General features: G+C 41.2%; 1 protein-coding gene across 8 annotated transcripts in view; it reads right to left on the bottom strand.

The window, feature by feature from the left end:
* Positions 1-24,828, bottom strand: part of cacna2d2a (calcium channel, voltage-dependent, alpha 2/delta subunit 2a) — a 160,245-nt gene that overhangs the window by 56,371 nt on the left and 79,046 nt on the right. For 7 of the 8 annotated variants that reach the window (XM_067587047.1, XM_067587048.1, XM_067587045.1 and 4 more), the window contains 3 exons: positions 24,388-24,447; positions 7,609-7,653; positions 2,815-2,953 (listed from right to left, as the gene is read on the bottom strand). In XM_067587047.1, coding sequence (XP_067443148.1) covers positions 2,815-2,953; positions 7,609-7,653; positions 24,388-24,447 — 244 coding nt within the window. The remainder of the gene's footprint in view (positions 1-2,814; positions 2,954-7,608; positions 7,654-24,387; positions 24,448-24,828) is intronic. The other variant, XM_067587044.1, reaches the window with a different exon arrangement.

Raw genomic sequence — 24,828 nt, 5'->3', positions numbered from 1 at the left:
CAATTATTCAGCAAATCCCTGCCTCTTCCTCACCATTTCTGTAACATTCACAGGGGGAATAAAACCTGTTTCTCCATGGATGATACCACCCACATCAATTTATTCCTCTGTGGCTGTGTTGCAATGTCCATTCTGTAATAAGCAATGATAATTAGAAGAAAACTGTATGAATGTTTGACCTAAGCTAATTAGAAAGTTTGCAGACTTGGCAGCAGGAATCAGCAGTGGGATAATGAATCATAAAATGGTTCATTACTGCGCTCAGGGAACACTCTCAATCTCAATAAACGGACATGGGGCCTAGCAGACAAATCAAACCAGGACGCATACACCGCCTCATTTAGCTGCTGAAAGGATCACAATAAAAAAAAAAGAAGAAAAAAAAAAGAGAACGCGTCTTTTGCTCTAAATGGTTTCTATTATTAAAGTGTCTCTTCTCCTTCACTCTCCCTCTTGCTTCTTTTCTTTCTATCTTTCCTTCTATCTGTGCTTCTCTCTCAGTCCATCTCCAAGGACACCCATTTTGCTGTGATTCGCAATTCATACTGCCATTTTCTGGAAAACAGTCAAATTATACAATGCATTAACAATGTCTACAAATCAAAGCAAGCTAGTCCAACTACGTAGAGCACAAGTGCTAATAAACAACACTTGAGAATTTCACAACAACTGTTGAATATTATGTTGTACTTTGGACTGTGCTCCATTCTTCCTACGGTTTTCTTTTCTCTGCCTTTCCTCTGGCCTCCCCCTGAGGAACCAGCGCTGAATCTACCCACTCACACTGCTTCTCTTAAGCTAATCCTAACCCCACAGATATACTGTAGATCCAGACCTCTCCAGACCCAGAGGACAACAAGCCGCCCACATTACATCCTCTCCAAGGCACCCTGTAGGCTCCCACTAGTGGGACAGGTGCAGAACACGACATACAGATAATAATCCACTTCCACCATCTCTCTAAAGCAAATGAAGCTCCTGTGACTTCAGCTTGATGTAATTTTTTTCTCAATATTGTTACCTACTGTATGTTTGTAATTTGTGTCTGGTTTGGTGGTAAGCCGTCTTTATTGTATGTTCGGGCTGCAACATGTTTTTTTATCACCATTTATTTATCAATGTCGAGTAAAAAACAGCACACTTGTTCGTGATGGAGTTGGCACAAAATCTGCAGTTGGCAATCTCAGCACAGCAGACTGCGCAATGGGAGCAAACTAAACAACATCAATAGTAAACATTTTCCACAGAACAGAAATGAAAAAACTAATTCCATGCACTGTACCACTCTACCCCTCTAGTCTCCAACAGGCTCAATCAAGAGGCCTTTATTCTCTGACTCATATCTTCAGACAGGGGAACCAGAGCTGGCACGAATTGGCTCCGGGAACAATGTGCAGGCCTGATTGCTCTATTGTGAGTTAGCTGTGGCCTTTGACATCTCCTCCTGAACCAAGAGTGTCTAATTCTGACAAGATTTGTCTGGAGACACAGCTGGGGGGGCATTGTTACAGACAGGTGCCATACACTGCCTGTTCAACACAGAAGGCGAAGAAACTAGACAATAAAAGAAAGAAAAAAAATTGCCTTTGTGAAAATGGCTGTCTGTCTGCACACGCTCTGGTTTTTGAGTCTTTAAAGAGGCAGGCAGAGAGTGTCCAAAAGGTTAGAGGTGGATAACAGAGGGAACACGCCAAGCAAAATCAGAATCCCAGAAGGTACATGTGTTCCCTTTTGTCCATTTGGCAGCTGCAGAGTAAGGAGGGTGTTATGTCCGCAGGGCAGCACGGTGCCAGGCAGGAAGGGCAAGGTCCATGAGTGGGGGAGCCCATGCCCACGCAGAAAAAAAAAAAAAATACAGTTCAGATCTGGTGTAAGAGAGCGTCTGTCATCTAAAATCATGTTAGTGTGCTAAAATGCTGGCTAAAATAAAAGGAGGGAGAGATTGAGCTAACACAGAGAGAGAGAGAGAGGAGAGGTCAAGTCAAAACAGAAGACTGTCATCTATCCACTGCATAGTGGTCTGCATGATAACCACGTGGAGCTATCTTGGAACATGCACGGTACAGGTAAACCTGCTGGCACCAGCCCCTTTATATTATAATCTACTATACTGTATACTACAAATTCATATTTTCTCATTACTATTTGCTTTTAAGGGAGACAGCCAACAGCACAAAGTCCAACGATGTAAACATTTCCACCAGTAACAGGTTGAGTGCTACAGTATTGACTGGTATACTCAATAAATTTTGTTGAAATTATTGAAATTATTCACATATTTGAGATTATTGCGTTGTAGTAGCCAGCAGGGTGATATCATGGGGATAGAGGTGTGTGTTTGGATATGAGTTGGCAAAGATTTTGTTTACATTTCCCAAAAATGAGGTTGAAGTCTAATTTATCCATTTCGCCTACTTTTTGATTGTGTGTTGTGTGCTGTTCTTTGCATGCAACCAATTTCTGTGGTTAGTTTGCTTGTGTACAATATACAGTGTATATATATATATATATATATATATATATATATATAAAACACATAAAGGAAATGCAGTGTGTGCTCATACACTGGTCAGCATGGCAAACATCAGGAGGCAGCTCTGCACTTTTTACTGCAGAGGCTAATTTAGTTCATGAGGTCAACATTTTAATCAGAAGTATTGACGAAACAGGGCAAGCAGAGCACTTTGGCGTTAATAGGTGGATTTAATAATTCACATGATAATATATGTGGTACATAATAATATATGTAGTGCCACTCACTCAATCACCTTACCACCAGAGCACTGATTAAAAAAAGCATGCTTGTATACTCACAGCCTTTGTATATGTCTGTAGGAATCTGGACTGCGCTGGAGGAGTAGTTGACCTTGTTTTTAAAATTGAGATCCTCCACAAATTCCAGCTCCAAAGACGACGAGGTCTCCAGCGGGTTCTCCTCTTCTCCATCCTCCGTCTGTAGACACACACGCGCACACGCACCCACACACACAAATCTGAGTGAGCATACAAATGAAAACGAGTGGAAAGAGAAATGTGCAAATACAACGCTGTATTCTCTCACCACCCATAATGTAGCTTTACAGAGCCCATCTGCAGCTCTGCTACATACAAACACGTACACAAACACGTTCTCTTTGTCTCCTGCTCTCTTTCGACTTGCACATTAAGTCATACAACATTCGGATGATGTTGAGCACAAAAATAGCAATTATTCCGCCTTTTGTCTGCCTTCAGATTTAGGTGGTTCTACTCTCTCCCGCTCATCAGAGAACAACAGCAGGTATCAGAGCAGACACCAAACAGAGACTCATTAGCGCCAAAGATGACTATCACACACACATGAAGTGCCATACAAATTAACCCCAACAATAACTAGCAACTAACACCACTTAATCACTGTTTAGTCTCCCACCCATTCGGATGATAACATATTTCATAACAGACTGTCTCATTATCTTGAGTTTTTCCCTGTCGCCTGTGACTGTCTAAATAAAAAACTGTGCTAATACTGGATCTTTCCTATATGCATTGGCTTTTTTTCCCCAGCTTCAGTCATTGTAGATGATGAGAAAGCCAGACACACATATTGCATTAGGAAAGTGTCAGATATCAAAGAAAGTCAGAAGATAAAAAGGCAAAACTGACATTTAAGCTTTTTATCTTGATAAGTTATCAATGGAGGACAATCTGTGCCTGTTCTGATCTGTTCTGTGATCTGTTCTGTGATCTGTTCTGATCTCCACAGGAGGAAGTAATTGTGGGATGTAAAAAAAAAAAAAGTCCATTTAAAAAAATGGAAGCAAGATATAACCCCACTCTCTTTCGTCAGTTTATTAGCTTATTCTTGATCTGATTCGAGTTTCTTTCCTTAGAGCGCTCACTAAAACCCTGTTAGATGCATTCTTAGAAAGCAGCACATACCACAGCAGGTCACATTTACGGATCAACATTCATAAATGAAAACGTAGGAGGTCGGTTCATGGTTGAATCTTTATAAACTTAACACAATTTAATTAATGTGTGCTCATGCACCAAGCTCTTTGATACCCTGCCATACAGAAGTAGCCCTCAGCACAGTCTGGCGTCATGCTTCTATCATTCTTCCTTTATTAGTCATCCTTCATTAGCCTTAATTCATTGAATATTTGTAAAACAAAACTCATATCTCGGATCATTCCTCATGCATTCTGACTGCGGAAAAGCAGAATTTCACTTTTAAAAATAAATCTCTGCTGAGTGCAGTAAACCTGCAACTGCAATACGCAGTTTTCATTTTAATAAAGCAGCATGGGTTAATTAGATCTGACATGATAAAAACTGTTTGTTTTTTGCTAAATTAAATCAAAACCCCATATCCATGGCAGAAATTGATTGATGGGCCAACTTTAATTGACTATTAAAATGCAATTACAAGCTGTTGTTGGGACGAGCCAGGGGATAGCTGTGCTGAAGTCCCATTGAAAGTCAACCTAAGAACCAACACAGTGTAATGATGGAGAAAATTCTGCAAGGCTTAAAACATCATGGTATGAAATATGACTAGAAATAAGTTAGGATAAACAGGTACTGAGTGGAACTACTTGGTTTGGCCTCATCAAATTATTTTAGTAAAAGCCATTTTGACATTTTTCTTGACATGGAACAGAAGAAGTTTCTTATTATAAGGAGAGATAAATGTTTCTCCTACAAAATATAAAAATAATGATAGAAGAAATGAAAAAAAGGTCTGATTTGCAATCTATACACCTAATGAAAAACACTTTTCAAAAACTAAAAAGGCTGAGAAGTCATAATTTTGCTCGTATGGCACTATAACACAATCTATATTTTCTATGTTAGTTTAATCTAGGACCTTGTTGCAGTCTGGCACACATAGGGCTAAAAATGGGGCTCGACTTTCCTCCTTAAATACTCCTTGTTGAATGAAAAAGTAAAATTAATTCTCAAACTAGCATGTCATCACTGTAAAATGTTAAAACAGTGGTAACATGTCCTGTTGCTTTAATTCAATATGGATATTTGATTTTTTAACTTTGTACAAGTTGGAGAAAAAACAGCTAAGACAGAACTAAAGGGTGCTGCATTTTTCTAAGCAAGAGAAAATAGAAGAATGGATTACTGTTTCACATCACATCTACTTTTACATTCATAATAACAAAATTGCAGTAAAATGCTGCAATGAAATGAAAGAGTAAAAAAAGCAGTAAAATGTACTGTTAACTACAAATGCTGGCAATGAAATGTGCATATTTATTCTATATTGCTGTTGCAGATTGAGCTTTGGTCAAAAAAAGCATTTACAGTAAACAAGATGAAATGATGAATTTATTATCAACCTTGACTTAATGTTGCTTTAGTACAGATTTGTTGACACAATGTTAACTGTGGAGCATTAAATTTAAAGGGTTTTAGATTTACACAGGTTGACTATCCATTGATAACAAAGTTGATTAGGTTAGGGCTGAACAGCACTAACTGTGAAGTTGAGGTGTTTGTTTATCACGCAGTCTGACACTAATTCCGTCAATGTCAGGCAGGGAGGGGTTTTTTTTTTTCTTTCTTTCTTCAGAAGAGCCCAATCATAATTACCCAAGGCAGCGTCTAATTAGGAGCTGAATAAATCCACGCAGGAAAGACTGATTGGTTCATTTTCTTCAACCATCCACCACCTGTTTTGCTCGATTCATTACCCAATTTGTTAATTTTATCTCCCCGTTCTCGAGGTTTAATTAAAGGCTGAAGAGGCCAGAGATGACATTTTGAAGATTCTTTCATTCCCGCCTTCAGCCAACCAGGGCTAACCTGAAATGTGTCACTTATGACCCTGTGTGTGTGTGTGTGTGTGTGTGTGTGTGTGTGTGTGCAGGATTCCTTCCGAAATAAATGACATTACAATTGGTGAGTAGTTACTTTAACATATTTAACATTTAATGCAATTCGCATTTCTGAGCCTCAACCAAAAAAAAATAAAAGTTTCACACTGGAATAATCAGACATGTAATCATGTATTTTATATATTTGATAGCTGTCCTCAAAGTAAATTACTACCTCGGACATGACTGACAATATTTTTCTACCAGGCAGTGCTGCAGTGAAAGTGGGATCATGCGAACCAAATAATATTTGCTTTTTCACCCAGGAAGCTTTGTCTGCTCTCTGCTGAAGCGTGCATTATAATCTTTTATGAAGGAAGAGACGTGTGGGGGCAGATTTTGTCTGTTTTTGTAGAAATACATGTCCTTTGAAAGCCTTAATATTGTTCTACTTGCAGACATCAGAACAGTCCAGAAAAGCAGGTATTAAAAGACATCAAAATCTGTATGTGTGATTAAGAAAATAATGGATTCTGGTGGGCAGTTGAATAAACCTAAAAGTGGCAAAACATGCTCATCACCCTGCGTACCGTAATAAACATCAGACATGCTTTGGCACATGGGCAGTTCGGACTTAAAATAAATCATCATATTGCATTTTTATACCAAGGGTACAGTAACAAGAGGAGAAATTAACAGGGTATAGAGTACAGGACAGGGAACAGAGGAGAGAAGGCTTGGATAAGACAGCCCAACAATCACTTACCTTTCATAAAACTGAATTCTTATCATACGTCCCTAATAGTACACGGTTTTTACTCCATTGGCAGAGCTTTAATTGAAAAAGGTCGTCGTCGGAGGAATCAAGATTCAGATAGGGCAGTACTGGCGGGCTACTGTCAGGGTCGCAGGGATGAGCAGTGACCTCTGCCTGACCTCTGCTGCTGTCTTTGGGTGGTTGTGGGGTCGGTGAATTGGGGGTCAGGGGTGTGTCACCGGCTTGGCCTCAGTGTGCCATGTTAATGATGACCGATGTTCTCCAATTAGATGTGCTGACAGGCCCTAAAGCGTTGTGTCATTAATCACAGGAGTGGCGTGCACAAAGAGAAAATCACACAATGATTTATTGCTCCTTCGCCTCCCTTTCTCACTCTCTTCCCCTCTATCGCACACTCTACCCATCTTTTTGTGCTTTGGTGATCTAGGGGGATTCTTGCACTCCTCCTTAAAACTTAATCAATCAGCAGGCTCCGAGTGTGACCTATCGTGAGGAGGAACTGCGGTCTGCAGCCAGAGTGGTGGCACGGTGAGACCAAACAGGCTGTCTTTTCTGCTGGCCTTTCTTTGAATGTCATTCATATTCTTCAATATGAATGACACACATGACAAAATGGTGTATGAAAGTGCGACATGACTCTTGTTTTCGTTGATGTGCGCGGAGGTCTGACAACCCTGCAGGTCAGGTCCAACACAGTTAGAGTCCAAGGAGAAGGAGGTTGAGGGAAGAAAACTTTGGAGGAGGACAGCTGAAGTCACTGTCACATGCACGTCGGCCTGCCACTGCTCTGTCACTAAAACTCACCATAAAGCAGTGTCACCTCACTAACACACACAGACAACTCACGGGCCTGTGACTGGAACGGGGGCATCAACACCGAGGAGGCCGGTGAGGGTTGGGGGTGGGGGGGTGGGGAGGGGGGGTTGCAGGAAAAGGGTGGCAGGAGTGGGAAGTGGAGTGGGTAGGATTTGGGGGTTTAAGGCAGGCAGAGGGGGGAGCAGTCCGTACTGTACTCACATAGTCTGAATCCGCTTTGGAATCGTAGTATGAAATGGCATTCTCCTGTGCAGAAAAGAAAAGTGAAAAGACAGATGATGAGAGAAGATATAGCAGCGCCTATATCAGCCCCGACTCCTCACAGTGGTAAGCTAGAGAGAGTCATGGTTATATTCAATCACACTGTTCAGCATGAGAATATAATCAGCATCACAGAACACAGGAGGAGTAGTGTGATGTGGAATGACAGTCATGAAAATGTGAGCAGATACAGTAGCTGTTGAGATTCTGAAGGATGTAATGCATCTGGGCAACGCTTTTGTTAAAGGGGTGCGATGTACGTATGTGGCACATGTTCGAACTTGTGTTTGAAACACCGTAGGAACATTTTCATGTGTTGTGGAAAAACTGTTAAAAATGTAGTTTTGTGTGGCGCTGCGGTATGAACTCAGATGTAACATGGAGTAAAGTGGATTGCAGTGAGGATAGAATAAACTCAAAATATTACTCTCTGTGGGAGTCTTATCAACCTTAGCTGGCTGTGTTTTGAAATAAGGCAAACAGCTCTCACAGGAGGAAAGAAACAGAAAAAGGAAAAAAGGAAAATAATGTAAATGTTATGCCATTGTGTTTCTCTAGTTTGCTCTAATTATTGAATAAAGTTACCAATCACCAGCTGGAGCCCCATATTCAGCCCCTCACCACCGAGCTTCCAAGATCCCGGCCTTTACCCCGAGCCAAGACCCCATACCCAGGCTGCTAGCTTGCATGTCGTCCTCTTCTCCTCTGAACTCATGTCCTTATCTTCCGTAGAGGCAGCCGTGAGGGCGGGCAGGGGCTGCATGCAGCAAGCGGCATCCGTGGGGCCTGCCTCATTATCATGAGGAGGCTGGCTGAGGACGCGCTCTCAAGGGCATCATGGTGACTGACTCGCCCTCACTGGAAGAGCTGTGGTCATGGTCTGATGAGGGAGGAGGGGGACGGCTGACGGTTAGAGAGAGAGAGAGTCTTCTGTACAGGTACCTCTTTACACACCGACTTACTCAGTCTGACTTATTTTCTCTGTTTGTCTCTTGCTAGCTTTCACCGTACTGCTCTTAACTGTTTTCATCTCTCTCCTGCTGTCTCACTCTCAGCTCTCTGCATTTGTTTAACTTGAACAGAAACACACGCATACACACCTATATGCACAAGTATTCTCTTTCTCAGTCAGCCCCTATCTTTTTCTCAGCTCCCTTCAGCTTGAGAGCCACGACTAAGGTCCTGGCTTGACTCCAGTGCAGTGCAGTGCGGGGTGGCTGTGGCTCAGGAGGTAGAGCGAGTTGTCCACTATTCAGAAGGCCAGTGGTTTGATCCCCGGCTTCTTCGGTCTGCATATCGAAGTGTCCTTGGGCAAGATACTGGACCCCCATATCGCTCCCCCCAATTGCTGTGAGTGTGTGTGAATCGACAATCATTAGAAACATTGTACAGTAAAGCGTTGGATTAAAAAAAGCGCTATATCAGTCCTGATGAGCAGCAGGTCTGATCAGGTTTGATGACCTTCCATGGCAGCCTCTACCATCAGCGTATGGATGTGTGTGTAAATGGGTGAATGTTGGAATGTATTGTTGACGTTGTCAGACTAGAAAAGCGCTGTGTAAGTGCAGTCCATTTATCATTTAATCAGAATCACTCATCAGCTCAGCTCAGGCCCGCACAACTCACCCAAGAAACAAAGCTCATGATCACAACTCACGCTGACACCAAACATGGGGCGGACCAGCCTAGACGCAGCTTGTGTCTTTGGGAAATGAGAGTGGACAAGGTAGGAGCGGAGCAGCACCCCCACCCCCCACCCCACCCCATCCCATCCCCGACACATCTCCTCAACTTACCAGCACTCCCTCTGCCTCCCCAGCTCTGTCAGAGAGATCAGGAAAGGGGGGGAGTAAAGGGGGGGGGGGGGCGGGGATCAGAGCGGATCACTCAGGGAGTACACTGGGTTAAGTTGGAGGGTTAGGATAGAGACTGAGGTTGGGGTGATATGAAGGGATGAATTCAGAGGAGAGAGATGGTTGGTGGTGGTGGTGGTTGTGGTGGTGGGTGCAGTGGGGAAAGAGCTGCCAGGACTAAAAATAGCCTGTGCCTCTGCAGAGAGAGAAGAGAAAGAGACTGAGAGAGACTGAGAGACAGAGAGGGAGAGAGAGAGGCAGAGAGAGCAACAGTGTTGTTGTGTCTGCCAGCAGGATTGATCTGGAGCCCAGTCCTGCTTAGACTGGTCCCTCAGTTCTAAAGAGTTTACTCTCACTACTGCGGCATTACAACTCATTATTCAGGACTGCATCCTGTAAATAAACGCTTGGTTCCTGGCACCCGAGGGACCCCGTCCAGCAGCTTTACTCAAACAAATAAAACACTCCAAAAAATATACCACACATTACTGAAGAGAGACTTCAGTAAGGGGTCCAACACTGTACTGTAGTTCCCTTGCTTATACTTCATCACTGCTCCGTTACTTCATACATATCCTTATTACTGCTCTTTATCGCAAATAATTTAAGAAACAGGCAGGTGACTAATTAAAGAAAAAAACTGAATAGCCTGTAAAGTGGAGTCCAGTACAGTTTGAGAGGTTTGCAGAATTGAAGCCCAGGAGCATGGAGGCCCAACACTTTACCGACATTTTATGTTGGTTTTTCCTTTTATTTGTCACCCATCTGTACAAGCAAGGTCATTGGTATCATGTATATTTACACAGCTGGACAGCTGTGTTTACCTTACTGCACCGTTACCCTGCACATATCTCTTTCTCCTGCTGAACCTGCACTATGTACATTCAGTAATAACCACTTGCAGTAAAGCCTCAGTACCTCAGTTTCAATTGAATACATTTGAAAACATACAAAAGAATCAGGATGGATGCGGGATACAGAGATTTTTGTAAATTCCAGTGTTTAGACATGATATTTAGACCAGGTGGTTATAACTGGTCAAAACACTGATATTTAGAGAAATGGAAGTAGTAATTCATTACAATGTCTATTACTAAGTAAAGTAATAATCCCTTTGTAACCTCCTCATCCCTTTCAGTAAAGTAATATATCATTTTGTTGTTGATTTTATTTGGATTAAGTCATTGCTTTTTCAATATAGTGAAAAATACAACCTCTAAAAATAAATACATCACCACCTGGACTTACACTGATCCTACTCATGAACTCATGAACCTCTGCCTCCAACCACATACTCAGACACACACCACACAGACACACAGAAGAGGTAGCTCCATGTGGACGAGTCCTGGGCCACCATGACCCTCTGAGCTGCCCCCAGGGTAGCACGGCCATCTGCTGCGGCTGGTCACAGGTCTCTATGGGCTCAGGGTCTGGGTTAAACACACATTTGATATGACACCAAGCCAGCAATTATCCCACACTCATCTCTCTCTGAGCCCTGTGCACCCTGCTGGTGCACACACATTTAACACATAATCACATGCTTGCATATACAGTATGTATGCATGGAGCGAGTGCACATACAGGGCCGAGCGTTCGCACTCACACGCCAGATGCACGCACAGAAACACACAAAGTCTCAGAAATTCCCACTGACACAAAGTGCTATCAGTAAATTAAATCTATCATGCTGAGTGGACCAACAAATTCCAAACAGGAGACAAACACTGAGGTCAGGTGATGATCTCCAGCCCCTCCCTTCCATCAGTCTTCCTCTGCTCATCACCTAACCCCCCCCCCCCGCCCCCCCCTTATCTCAATCTGCTTCTTCTCTATTCCCTTTGCCCCATCTCTCCCTCCTCCCCTGCCTCCTCCTCCTCCTCCCTGCCCTGTCTTATCTTCATCTTTCCCAATCTCTCTATCCTCAATACCAGCCTCCTCTCGCCAATTTCAGATTTCAGCAAAAGCAGCAGCGCGTAGGTTAGATGCCTACTGTTGCTATAGAAACCGCCCCTCTGCTCTAGATTACAATGTGACTTTGTCTCCTCACCAGGGCTACAATGTCTGCTCGTTTTTTATGTCTGACCAGTTATATGCCTGCCTATCTTTTGTTTGTCTGTACGCCTGTCAGTCAGTCTCTGAATATGCTTTCATGTCATTGTTATGTGCTGCATGTTATTTTAATGTCATCTATTGCTTGTAGTTACACATTTAAACATTAAAGGCGTCTTTTGTAGGTGAAGGTTGGTGGCTTTAAAGACAAAATTTCATCATATGTGAAGAAGTCCTTGACAGGTGATTTATATGGAAAAGCAAAGGGTAACAATGAGTGATTGAAAAATGGCTGGTACATACCAATGGCTGTCACATGTAGGGGCACATGTTATGACTGAGTGTGGTCGTCGGGACTAAATCTTTTGAATTTGAATCTGCGAGCTCCCTCAATGGGCTGGCTGAGACAGGTTGACATTTGAGTGTGAGACAAGCGCTCCATCATGGGTGGGGACAGATTACAGTCATATTCATATCTCCTCTGGACACCTGCTAATGATTTTATAATTACAAAACACACCCGGTGCCTCTGCCGTGCCCTGGGGTGTGCACACATGCATGCAGAAATGCACACACACACACACACACACACACCGTCTTTCACAGACACACACAAACACACACAGCACCTCTCTCCTGGCCCCGATAGTCTAGCAATCATTCCTAGCACCAGTTTCCCTAATGGAAGCTGACATTATATCAAACACAATAAAGGATTTCATTTACTGCTCTTCATTAACCCACACACATCAGCCCATAATGTGCAGACACACACACACACACACATTGCTCACTTGGTGTGAAAATGTAACCAGACTAAAGGGGGAAAATTAAACAATAAGATTTGGATGCAAAAAAAAAAAAGAAAGAACGGCTTCAGTAAAGTTTGAAGCAAACCTGTTATGGAGTGATGCATTCTAAGTCCTTTTTTTTATCTCCTCCACTCCAATCTCTCCTCTTGTCTCTACCTATCTGTCCCTCTATCTCTCCATTTCCACAAGCGTCCTATATCCCATTTTGGTGTGTCAAACTGTATGAAACTCAAGACATTCAGACTAGATAAACACTTGGTAATATTAGCTGGTGAAACCTCCTCAGTAAGTGGGGAATGCAATCCTGCGGGCTAAGTGCACACTCACACGTTTTGACACCGGTGCACACACGACACAAGTACGCTACAATTTACGTATGTTAAGTAAGAAATGACTGACATGCAATTTCAGCCGGAGAATGAAATGTAAAGGAAATACATACAAAAGGGCGTTCATAAAAGGAGAGATGTCAAAATGATATACTAATAAGCCATCAGAAACTAATTTGTCCAGCTCATTTCCTTACGGCCCACAGGTCTGCACAAGTATGAAAAGGTGAGTTCATGATATATGATTTTCCAAACAGAGGTAAATTAATCGTAGACATGTAGAAATTTGTCAGAGATCTAAAAGCTCTTTAACCAAGTTGATCTTAAATTGCAGGGGGTTGTCTCTGAATAAAATATGAAAACCTTTTTATTTTCTGGAGCCGTTTTGATTCAGGGAATGTTAAATAGTTTCCTTTACTGTGTGCAGGCGTATTGCTTATTCACAGAAATACAAAAAACATAGCACACGGACAAACACGTTTTTTTTTTTACTTGTACTTAAATTGTACAACCCTTTACTGTGTTACTCTCCATTCAGATTCAGCAGTTGCCAGTTTAATACAACACAGTTTAACACAGTTTAACACAGTCTAATACAAAAGCCCTGTAATAAATCCTTCCTTCATCAAAGTTATAATGTTCAGTTTTTGTTGAAACCAGTTGTAGAAAGGTGTTGAGGTGATTTCACTTTGTCGTCATCTTGGAGGCTCTAGCTTGTTGTGCTGTTGAATTGCACAGTGTTTGAGATATTGAGAACTGAAAAGAAAATATCTCATTATAATGCACAATTCAACAGCACCACAAACTACAGTGCAGCCTCCAAAACGACCGTAAAGTTGAATAAGCACCTCTCAATAACAGTTTAAATAAAAACTGAACATTATAGCCTTCGTAAAGGTAGGATATCTGTCAGCACTGTTGTATTAGACTGCATTAACTGATCATAATGATGAACTAAAAACAAACAAGAACAAGCCAACAAAAAAGACTGATAATCAAAATGCAAAATAAATGCAGATATAGAAAAATCAAAGGAAGGGAAAAATAAACCAACTCCCCCAAAATACTAAAACTTATATCCAAAAACAGTATCATTATAAATCTTTAATAATTATAAGAACAACTCACATAAATTTCTGCAGTTGATTCTTGGAAGTTGTTGCTTTCTCCTTTATATCAGGTTTTTCTATTTTTTTTATTCGTTTTTTGCTAAGTATCTCTACGCTGGAAGAAGCCATTTGGTTTGCTGTCACATCACTTTACAAATACATGCAGACACATCGTTTGAGGTGTCTGGTCTGAAAATATATGGCTGTTGTCTTAACCACTGAAGGTTACCAAAATGCCTCTTTGTAATGTCAAGTCAATAAAGAGTCAGCCAGCAAACTGGAAATTAAACTGTTGGCCTGGAAGACAGAGAGAGCGAGAGAGGGAGAGAGCTATTGAGCTGGAGTGAAACTCAGATAAAGGAGTGCATGACGGAGGCCTTGGGCGCGGCTGCCTCCCCTCTCTCTCCCTCTCTCATTGGCATGCTCTGCATCTCCAGGCTTTTAAGCGATTAGGGAGCTGCTGAGACCATGGCGTCCAAGCATAGCTCCATGCAGATGTTCATTTGTATGCCAATAAACAAATGTGCCCCCAGATTAAAGCTCCAATACACAGTGCAAATTCAGCAAAGTGAATGACATTCTCCATGCAAATCTCATCAATGTCTTGCTCCTCTTCAGACAGAGCACCATGCTTCCTCTAACTGCACACTCACATCAAAGACACTCACAAAGATGGGCAGCGAACCAAGAGATAGAAGAAGGAGTGATGGAGGCGAGAAAGAGGGAGAACAATTGAGGAGAAGTCTTGATTATTGTGAAATTAAAAATACATAATTAAAAAAAAAAATTCTAAGGTTACTTGTGCCATGGTTATATTTCATGCCCTCAATTTTGCCCATGAATCTACAATTTCTGCTCTTTAAATCTCTCTTTGTAAACATGCAGTTCACAGAATCCTATTTTTCTCTTCTTTCCCTCCCTCCCTCCCTCTCTTTTACTCATCTCTGCTGTGCTGTCTCTCTCTTTCAGAGCCTGACACTTCCCCTTGGTAAAAGCAGTTAAATCAGTCTGTGAATATTCCAATCCTGCGATAAGGAAAGAAGGCTTTGTCCTGCTGCACTCTGGGTAATGCTGCTCTCCATTGTTGGCTGACAGGGCTCCATTGAGGAGCAGGTTTTAATGCTGATAGCATCACCACACTGCATGGACACAGTGCCAGATAAAAAGCCTATCCAACATGACACACGCATGCCAACACCTCCTAAACAAGCACCCAATCTGATCATCAGAGGAGAAGCAGGAAAGAGGTGCTGTAACACCAAATAAAGACAAATAAGATAAACAGGTCATGGCAATATTAACGCTATCACTGGAATCCAGAGGGATTTGATAAAGCAAATGCAATTATCCACATCTAACATTTTTACGGCATCCGTAGCTGTGGTAACCAATCACAAACAAACTGGACCTCTCCGTCCAATCACAATGCAGCTTGGCATGACACCGGCGTTCCACTTATCTGAGTGAAATGTTTCCAGGTTCCATTTTTCTTGGAGGGTCGAATAGAGCTTTTCATTTCACTCATGTTTTTCGGCCATTTTATCACTGCTAGTCTATTGAGTCCTGGAAAGTCGACGCCCCCTCTTTACAGGCAGACTCCGAGTGGCCAATCAACAATCAGCGGCCGGCCAAAGAAAACCTGTAATTTTCGACCCCGTAATCATTTCCATCAGATGCCTTGCTGTCCCTCACAATGATTTGAACATTCAAATGACAAATGTAAGTCTGCCTCAAGATATCTGCAGACAGGCACCAAGGACAGCAGGGACAGAATACACCAAGCAAACACTAAAACCCAAGAAGTCATTTCTGCTCAGCTACAGCATGAGCAGCCTGTCACCGTTCAGAAAATGACAACCTGTCCGCTCAGACACCATCACTCTCCTGGACCACCTTCTTAGACTCTGCAGAAACCCACAGGGACTTGTAGATATTCTGGACATTAAAGGTATAGTTTTTCCTTCAGACATTCATTTTAATTAGCACTACAAAAGACAATATACACTGAGGCTGCAAATACCAATTATAATCATTATCAATAATTTGTCAGTTATTTTTAGGATTAATTTTCCTTTCTTCAAATTGCTTATTTTAGCCAACGTGCAGTCTACTAAAAACACTAAATGATATATAACTGAGAAAAGAAGCAAATTCTTATATTGAAGCTAGAACCACAGTGTTTTGGAATTTTTCCTTCATCATTGACAAATAATTGATTATTAAAATGTATGTTGAATGTGTTGAATGTCTAATAAAGGCAATAACATCAACTAATTATTGTTGTGTCAATTATTTTTCTGTCAACTAATTGATTTATCAACTAATACCGTAAGCTCTAAGACAAGATATGTCAATATGTATATTACGAAATTGTAAATTATTCAAATATAGAACACTACTGCATGTCCTGATACAGCGCTTGACAGCAGCAAATTGTAACTTCTCTTTTTATGACCCAGCTCTGACCAGAAGGGCCACGAGGCAGCAGGTTTACCTTTAAAATAACATTTCATGGGTGTTGGCCATGTGTTGAAATGGGAAAATCAAGGTCTGCAGCGTGGCTTGCTGGATTTCTCTGACTATTGATTCCCATCTCCTGTGAGGCAGAGGGATCGATCAGTGGGATTTAGACATGGGGGCCACTCTCTCAACCCTCCCTCCTGGCTAACACACTGCATCACACTTGGCCAAACTCTCACTAAAGGCTTACTGACATGCCTGAACTTTTCTCTTTTACTGTGTTCTTTTTTATCTTAGCCTCTTCTCATTACCTGTTCCCGTACATCAGTGGTTATTCCATTCTGAGTCATCTTAGACTTCGCCAATGTCCCCCCTTAGAACAGCATGAGTTTTCAAGAGGTCTCTCGTGAAACAGCAGAGAAACATTAGGGGTAGAGAGAAAAGAATCAGAGCTGGGCTGAGGAAAAAAAAAAAAAAAAAAAAAAGGAGAAAAGGACATTTCTACCTTGGAGAGCACCACTTAAACAAATTACAGCGCTCTGCAATCAGGAAGCTGAAATTATCAAACTGTTGGGTCACCACAGCAACCAAAAGGCTGATCGAGGCTATAAGCAGAGCAGCAGTTGATAGAAAGTGAGGCGAGGCAGCAGCAGAGAAGAAGACAGAGACACAGGAGAGGTCGGTAGGAGGGAGAAGCTTCAGTCGAAATGGGAGTTTAAAGTGAAGTCTGTATGGACATGATACTAATTGATCAAGTGTGGCTTGTGGCCAAAATAAATCACCTGCTTTCCTTTTGTCTGTGCGTGTATTAGCATCTATTATAGATGCATCTCAGTGTTGAATAAAGTAAAGCGAATTTGGTCCGGTTTCCACTGAGGCACCAATACCATCAGATACATTTGATAGGGAGGAGACTCTGCTAAATTGTTTAATACTGTGTTGGAATTTCTCTCTGCACAGCCCTTGCTCATTTCTTTCCCTTCCAGTGGCGAGCAGATGGAAGTCCGTTCTGTGGCTCAGGATTCAGTGATAACACTGTTTATGAGTTCCATTACGTGCTCGACAGGCTGCGAGCACTCTGTCTCAGCGCAGCCGTAAGGAAGTGAAAATGCTCACAATGAAAATATGGAGTTCATTTGTGATTACAAAATGCGGCTATGCTTATCAGTGTTTGAAATAAGCACTGTGCATTTAAAAAGGGCTCACATAGCCGTATTCCCACCTCCCCCTCGGGCCTCTACTACGGAGATCATTTTGAGTTTTGGTTGTTGTGGTGCCGACACAAGATGGTTGACCATATCTCTTTTTTTTTTTCTACTTTTGCTTTAGACTGTCTGCAACTTTCAAAATGAGAGACTCTCGGCAGCTCAGAGAATACAGTGCAGGTAAAGTCAGCACAACATGATGTCAGTATATATGAAAGTATATATAAAAAACAATATATATAAAGAAAAACTAAACTGGGACACATTGCTTGCAGATAAAACACCACTAGCTTGCTAATTATTCCTCTATCTATATTCTCCTATTGGTTCAGCTCGACTAACAATTAAGCAGGAAAAGATTTGCTAACAAATACTTAAATGTAGGTGCTTAGACAAATGACACCACTGTTTTAGTTAATCCAATAAGAGATGAAAACATGGATTTGGCAGCATTTCCAAAAGAGAGGAGAGAGACAACACTGAAAGTTAACATGTTGAGAGCTGAGAGAGATGAAACAAAGCCAGAGCGAGGTGTCTCCTTCATTTCTGTCTATTTTACCAGATTTGAATCTGTCCAAGGCAGGCTTCATGTAGATTAATGTATTCTGTGGCTAATGGAGCTGGTAGCTTCGAGGGCTGGGCTGAGAGTCGCCACAATGATTCTCACTCATTTCCTCTGAAGGGCCAATTATCTCAAATAGAAGCATTATGAAAGGAGCCGAACTTGGTCAAGTGAACAAACCCTTGCAACTCTCGCCCCTGGCACTTATGGTCATGTTACATTTCTGAGGGGACCTATCGTGCCTTTAAGGCAGAAAATGTGGCTGAATACTGACTAAATATACCAACAATTGACCTCCACTAAAATACGAGAGCATGTATAGTGTCTAATTTTAATAATTGATAAAAGGTGATTGAGAACAGCAAAGGCTATTAGCATTGGAGGGGCAAACACAATAGGCTATGCACTGTATGGATATTTTGTGTAGATATCACAAAAGGTACAGATGAAAATACACACGTGGAGAGCAAGAAAGGGGTCACATTAATACCACTGTGTTATGTATGAGAGTGGGTGGTTGAGTGGAGATGAAGAGAGACAGATGCAGAGAGAGAAGAAGAGAAAGAAAAGGAGAGATTGTGTTGTCCTATGATGAAAGGCTTGATTGATTAGAGAGTGATGATTGCAGTAAATGGCCTGGAAGATGGCTCCATCTCTGTTTCCCGTTCTCTCCGTCTCTTATACCTTCTTCTCTCACTCACTTGCTTTCTCACTTACACCTCTCTCTTTCTCCCTCCGTGCCTCTTTGTCACCCCCTCTCCCTGGTTTCATCATGGCAACCCATCAACAGAGTGCCTCTCTCTCCCCTTAATGGCACAGCTATTAGCACTAATGCATTTCAAACGTACAGCAGCTGCCACATCACAATCTGATGGAAAGTACGTGTCTTCCTACGATCTCCACAATCTCTGTCCTTTCTTACATCTAATCTTGTGTCTCTGTTCCGACGTGTTGCACTTCGTGTCAACCTTCCTTCAGCTAAGCGACAGCGTCGTCATGTGTAGCCTGTGTGTGATGGGAGTTGACTGGTTAAACAATAGATCGATGATTATGTGGCTGATAATATATTGCTGGTCCTATCATTAGTTTGGAAATGATCAGAGACAAGTTTACATAATTAATAGTTTGTTTGGGGGGTGTGAGGTAATTTCCCTATATTCCCTAAAGATAAGGAAATACATGTTTAAAATTTCCTGTATTATATATACACTACATTATTATTTATTTATTATGTTATTCTTACTCTTTTAATTATTTTAATTCACATGTCTTATTATTTTTTACTGGTTGGTTGCTGGTCTTAATTATTTATTTTTTTATTCCTACTTTTTTAATGGTTTTTATCTTGTACACTATCCACATAATTTTTGTGGCTGCAAATTCCTCACCTGGAATGAAATGTGCTATATAAAAAAGGTTTTGCTTGCTTGCTATATGTAAACGTCTTTAAAAAAAAAACTCATTGTAAACGCAAATATTTAAATATATATAAAGAGTCTAATGCGCTTGTAGCATACTGTTCATGTGCACACAGTGGGAGGCGTACTTCTAAATGATTATTTAATTGTTAGGAATTCGTTTGTACTAGTTCGATGATTTTTTAACCATTGGTTATCTATTACTTAAAGTATTAAACCCTCAGCATTACTCACTGTCACTGAACCCAGACACATGCATGATCTGAGCTAAACAAGGCCAAGCTCACCATTCATCATACATCCAAACAACACGCAGAAACATAAAAAAGACAGAAAATAGTAAATCTTCTTGATTAATGCTTTAAAATAAGGTACTGAAAAACAACAGAAAAAAAAGAACTGTAAATGAGCCAGAGTTAGTCAGGAAGATGTTAAGAGACAACCTAAAATACAGAGGTTTCACTTACTATCCATAATTTTATTCAGTATATCTACAAAAGCAGTGATGCCTCATAATTACATTGTGTCCAGTCAGAACAAATATATTCACATATATTTTTACTGGTTACAATTCATTTTATGACATGTATAATAAGATGTCACCAAGCCTTTTTATCATATAATAGCTTGCCCGGAGTCACATAACAGATACCCATATATTTATATACTGTATGACTATTACATATACAGTATATTTAACATATCTCATCTCACATCTAAATATATTATAGCTAGTTAAAATACTGATTTCCCACAATATATTTGATTACATTGACATAATAAATAAATGTTAAAACAGATAATAAGTTTGTTTGAGCAGGCTGGTGTTTTATCTCTAACACCAAACTATTTTCCTAAAACCTACAGCACATTTAGAAAGCCTCACCGTGGACATGCACCTACATTAATGTTTGACACAATGAAACAAAAGAGACATTCACAAAATAAATGGCAGCCAAAAGTTGTTCAATTGTGTTTTTATAGATTAGGGAGCATCTCAAAAATCTGGTCTTTTCTCTCTCGGCCTGATCGAGAAGGTCGTCCGTGCTTTTATTTCATCTCAGTTAGATTACCGTAATTCGATGTATGCAGGGTTGAGCCGAAAAACGATCTTGCGCCTTCAGCTGGTACAAAACACAGCTGCGCGGCTTTTAACTAATACTAGAAGACAAGATCACATCAGCCCTGTTTTAGCCTCTTTTCACTGGTTACCAGTAAGTTTCAGAATTGACTTTAAGATTTTACTGATCACATTTAAAGCACTTCATGGTTCAGCTCGCAGCTACATTGCTGAATTGCTGCTCCCCTATGAGCCAGAGCGCAGCCTTGGATCCTTGGGCCGGGCTTTGTTGGCTGTTCCTAAGTCCTGGCTCAAGACTAAAGGTGACCGCGCTTTTGCAGTCAGGACCCCTCAGCTCTCAAACTCCCTGCCCGAGAATCTGAGGCCTGCAGGACCGGTGACATCTTCTAAACCACTTTTATTTACCAGTTTAATTTCCAACATGTCTAACCCGTTTTATTATTTTTATTTTTGTATTATTTTACTTGCCTAAGTCCTGAAATGTTTTAAGCACCTTGTAACTTTGTTTTGAAAAGTGCTGTATGAATGAAGTTTATTATTATCGTTAAGTGGTTTAACGTCATCTGATGTGATGACTTCAGATGAAGGGTTTCAGGTAAATTACAAGAAAGAAATCAGTACCTCTGTGGGCGACTTTTTGTTCAGTGCATAAGGGAAACTGCATGGCCCATATTTATTTTCATTAGACCTCAGAAGCTGAGCTGTGATTTTAGTAGCACTGCCTGCTCTCAGTCCCCAGGGGTCTTGGTTGATTAAGGTCAATTTTTGTCATTTGTATGGTCTTTTTAAGGCGAATTAGATATTAACATATGCCTGAAATTTTCTGTAATTTCAGTAATATCCAGTAATATGCTTTGCTCTTTCATAAGCACTAAACTATTCTGCAAGAGTGGATTCAATCTTTAGAGGAACAACACATTTCATTGATCTTTCATCTTTAATCAACTAATTAAAGAAATCCTATGAATATTACTCAACTAAGAATCTTCTTGAGGTGGAGACAACACTAGAATTGATTTGTCTTCAGGGATTTTTTTTTGTATTTATTCATTTATTGCTGTTTAAAATGTATACACGTTTTATGTGTTCCTGCATTAAAGATCTTAATTTGAGTGTTAGACCAAGCTGCCCCATATATATATATATATATATATATGTATATATGTATCTTAAAAAGTCTGACATTTTAGTATTCTTTGGTGTGCTGAGGTAAAAACCATTAAAAGCAGTAAAGCATTTCAACGACTACTTTTAACTAGGAAACACTCAGACGCTCATGTCACCAAAAAAAGGCATTTTTGCTTTGTCTATGGAGAAGCAGAATGTAGTTGTAAATGCAAAACATTTAAAGTACTCACTAAACATCGTTATATACACACATTCAGCTACTGGGTCAAAGCTGGAAGACCCGAGATTGTTTCATGACCCGATTCTGAATTACAAATAAGTGATATGCCAATGCCATCCAGAGAGATTTCATAGTGCTCTGCTGCTCTCCGCCAGCCAGTTTTCAGTTTATAAAATAAAGTAGAGTTTTGATATTTGGCTCTGAAGTTGCTGGTTCTCCCTTGATCCCTATGAGAGTTGCAAAGCAGCACTGAAATGACTGTGTCGTCTTGGGATGACTCTGTTGCCAACACAATAGTGGAGTGTCACAGAGGGATGGGCACCTGACCTTGAGAAATCAGCAGCAATCCAACACTCTAATGTCTATTTCACACACCATTTCATTCCAATGGATTTAAAACCCTGAACGACCATCACAACAGTTGTTACGATCAACATTTTGACATCCATAATGTCCAGCAGTCGAGATGGTCAGAAAACTGGCTCTGCAGTTAGACTAGGTAAAGACTTCAATGTGTGTGTGTGTGAGAAAGAGAGAGAAAAAGAGTGAGGTCTTCCCATTGCTGCGGTAACAGCTGCGATGGCAGCCGCTATGAGGAACAGGCGTGTCATTGAGTTTCTATGATGTCACCAGTTTGGCGAGGCGAGCAGATGGGCTGGGCCAGGTACAGAACCTGCCGTTAATAAACGCATACAAATAAATATCCACTCGCTGACAAACACAAACAACCACATTATGCTTTTCGAACCCACACTGGAGCACAAACACACACACACACACACACACACGTACACACAAGCACACTCACAAATTCTATCAAAACGCACTGTCTCTCATGCATAAACACCTTTTCTCTTCATTTGACAGACTGCTCCACCCGCTAGTTTAAGATGCGACGCATTTCTCCTAATATGCCCAAAGAGCATGCAGCCCTAATCTAATTAGAGTGTCAGTCAGCAGAGTGTTCACCCAAAGAGAAATTAGGAAAGCACGAAATCTACAAACATGAAAAAATCTTCTTGCAAGGATGTGGCATATCTACCTCTTTCCCTCCTCCTTTCCTCCCCCCTCCTCCACCTCTTTCTGAGATTTTTTTAATGGTTTCACAGTTGCCCCTGCTGAGATTCATTACCTGGCCTAATTATAAAGGCAAATGAAATCAGCTCCAATACATTATTAATAGAGGAGCGCCATTAGGATTCATTTGCAGTATTTGCAACAATATGATATATTCCAACTGTTTTCATGCCTGATTAAAGACACATACCGATAAGAAAAAAGTATGAATGTGATGGTGGAGGTGGAGAGGGTAACGGTAGGGATGAGGCTGAGCAGAAAGAGAGAGAGCGATGGAAACAGGAAGACAAAAAGAGAGAGACAAATAGGAGAAAGAGTAGAAACAGAGGGAGAGAGGGGGTTTGGTGGATTAAAGAGAGTGCTGGTTTTTCCACTTGAGGAGGTATTGATGCCATATTGAATGCAGCTACTTATGAACAGGTGTGCTGTGTGTGGTCACTGTGACCCAGGGTCCGCTTCCTGCATGGCTACACATCCGATTGAGGTGCATTGGAGCTGGGCAAGGAGAGGTAGGCATCAACCCCCCCTCAGGCCTAAGATGAAGGGGCAGCCGCACTGCAGCTCCATCTCTCGGACCAGCACGGAGGGAGGGAGGGGTGCAGCCCAGCCACCCCAAGACTACAGCTTCAGAGTGTAAGCAACCATGAATAAAAATGGACTTTGCAGGGAAGTAGGGCTCATAATTATTCGTTTAAATCAGTTAAAGCCTTTTCTCAAATATCCCCCAGGAAGCGCGGGGTTAAAAATCCATTTGTGGGAAGTGTACCATGACAGCGAGCTCGTCTCCCTGGAGACAGAGGATATGACAGTAGGGAACGTGCATGTGTATCTGTCGGGTGATGGTACATATATGTGTGTGTGTGTGTGTGTGTGTGCATCAGTATGCATGCATGTTTGTGGGGCATTTGAGTGTGTGCAAGTTTGAGAATCAGTTTAGCACGTGAGCTCACAAACAGAAACAGACATACACAAAAAACAGAGTAATACCATTTCTCCGTTTTTAGATTTCAAGAGCGGATCTCTAGTGTTTTAAAGGTCAGCTGAAAGAGAATGCAATGTTCAACTTGCTGTGGCCGGACGGAAAAGCTCTTAGATAATACTGAAGACCATGAAAACAACAAACCCAAAAGTAAGCAATTATAGTGTGTGCACACATGTAGTACTGTGTGTGTTATTGTTTTTCCATGGATTTAAAATTATGTTTTACTACCACATTGTCTCTGTGATGCTGATCACATTGTCATTAAAGAGTTGCCAGTAATTGTAATAGCTAAATTGAGGGGGAAAACTGGAAAACTGAAGAGAATGGGCAGGTAATAGGAAGATAAACCAGTTGTCTGGAAAAGAAATGGGAAAAAAAAGAAGTAGTAGTCTTGGGAAGGAGGGAGAAGAGCGGGTGTCCTACTTTACCGTCACACCGTCTTGCCATACGTGCTCCTTCTGAAGCAGCTCCGCCTCCTTGGCCAGTTTCTACAAGAAAACACATAAACAGCTGTGTGAGTGTCAGAGGTCAATAGACATTGATTTGTGTGTGTGTATATGTGTGTGTGTGTGTGTGTGTGTTTGTGTGTGTGTTTGAGAGAGACACAGACAAACAGACAGGCAGATAGAACGGTGACCTTGTTACTTACAAAAGGCAGCACTGCGGTAAATTAACTGGGTAATTCGGGGGATTAGGCAGCACCAAAACCCAACAATGTGGTCCTCCTTAAAGTATCAGTCTAAATTAAAGTATGGAGCCACAATAATAGCCTTGATCGAAAACCAGCCACTAAGTGAACCGGCTGAACACAAGTTTAAATGCTATTTGGTGCTGTAAATTGTTTCGCTAAATTGACCTTGTTTTGAAAA

The sequence above is a fragment of the Thunnus thynnus genome, chromosome 4, assembly GCF_963924715.1.
Source record: "Thunnus thynnus chromosome 4, fThuThy2.1, whole genome shotgun sequence".
Taxonomy (NCBI): Eukaryota; Metazoa; Chordata; class Actinopteri; order Scombriformes; family Scombridae; genus Thunnus; species Thunnus thynnus.
This window is presented reverse-complemented; position numbering and strand designations above follow the sequence as displayed.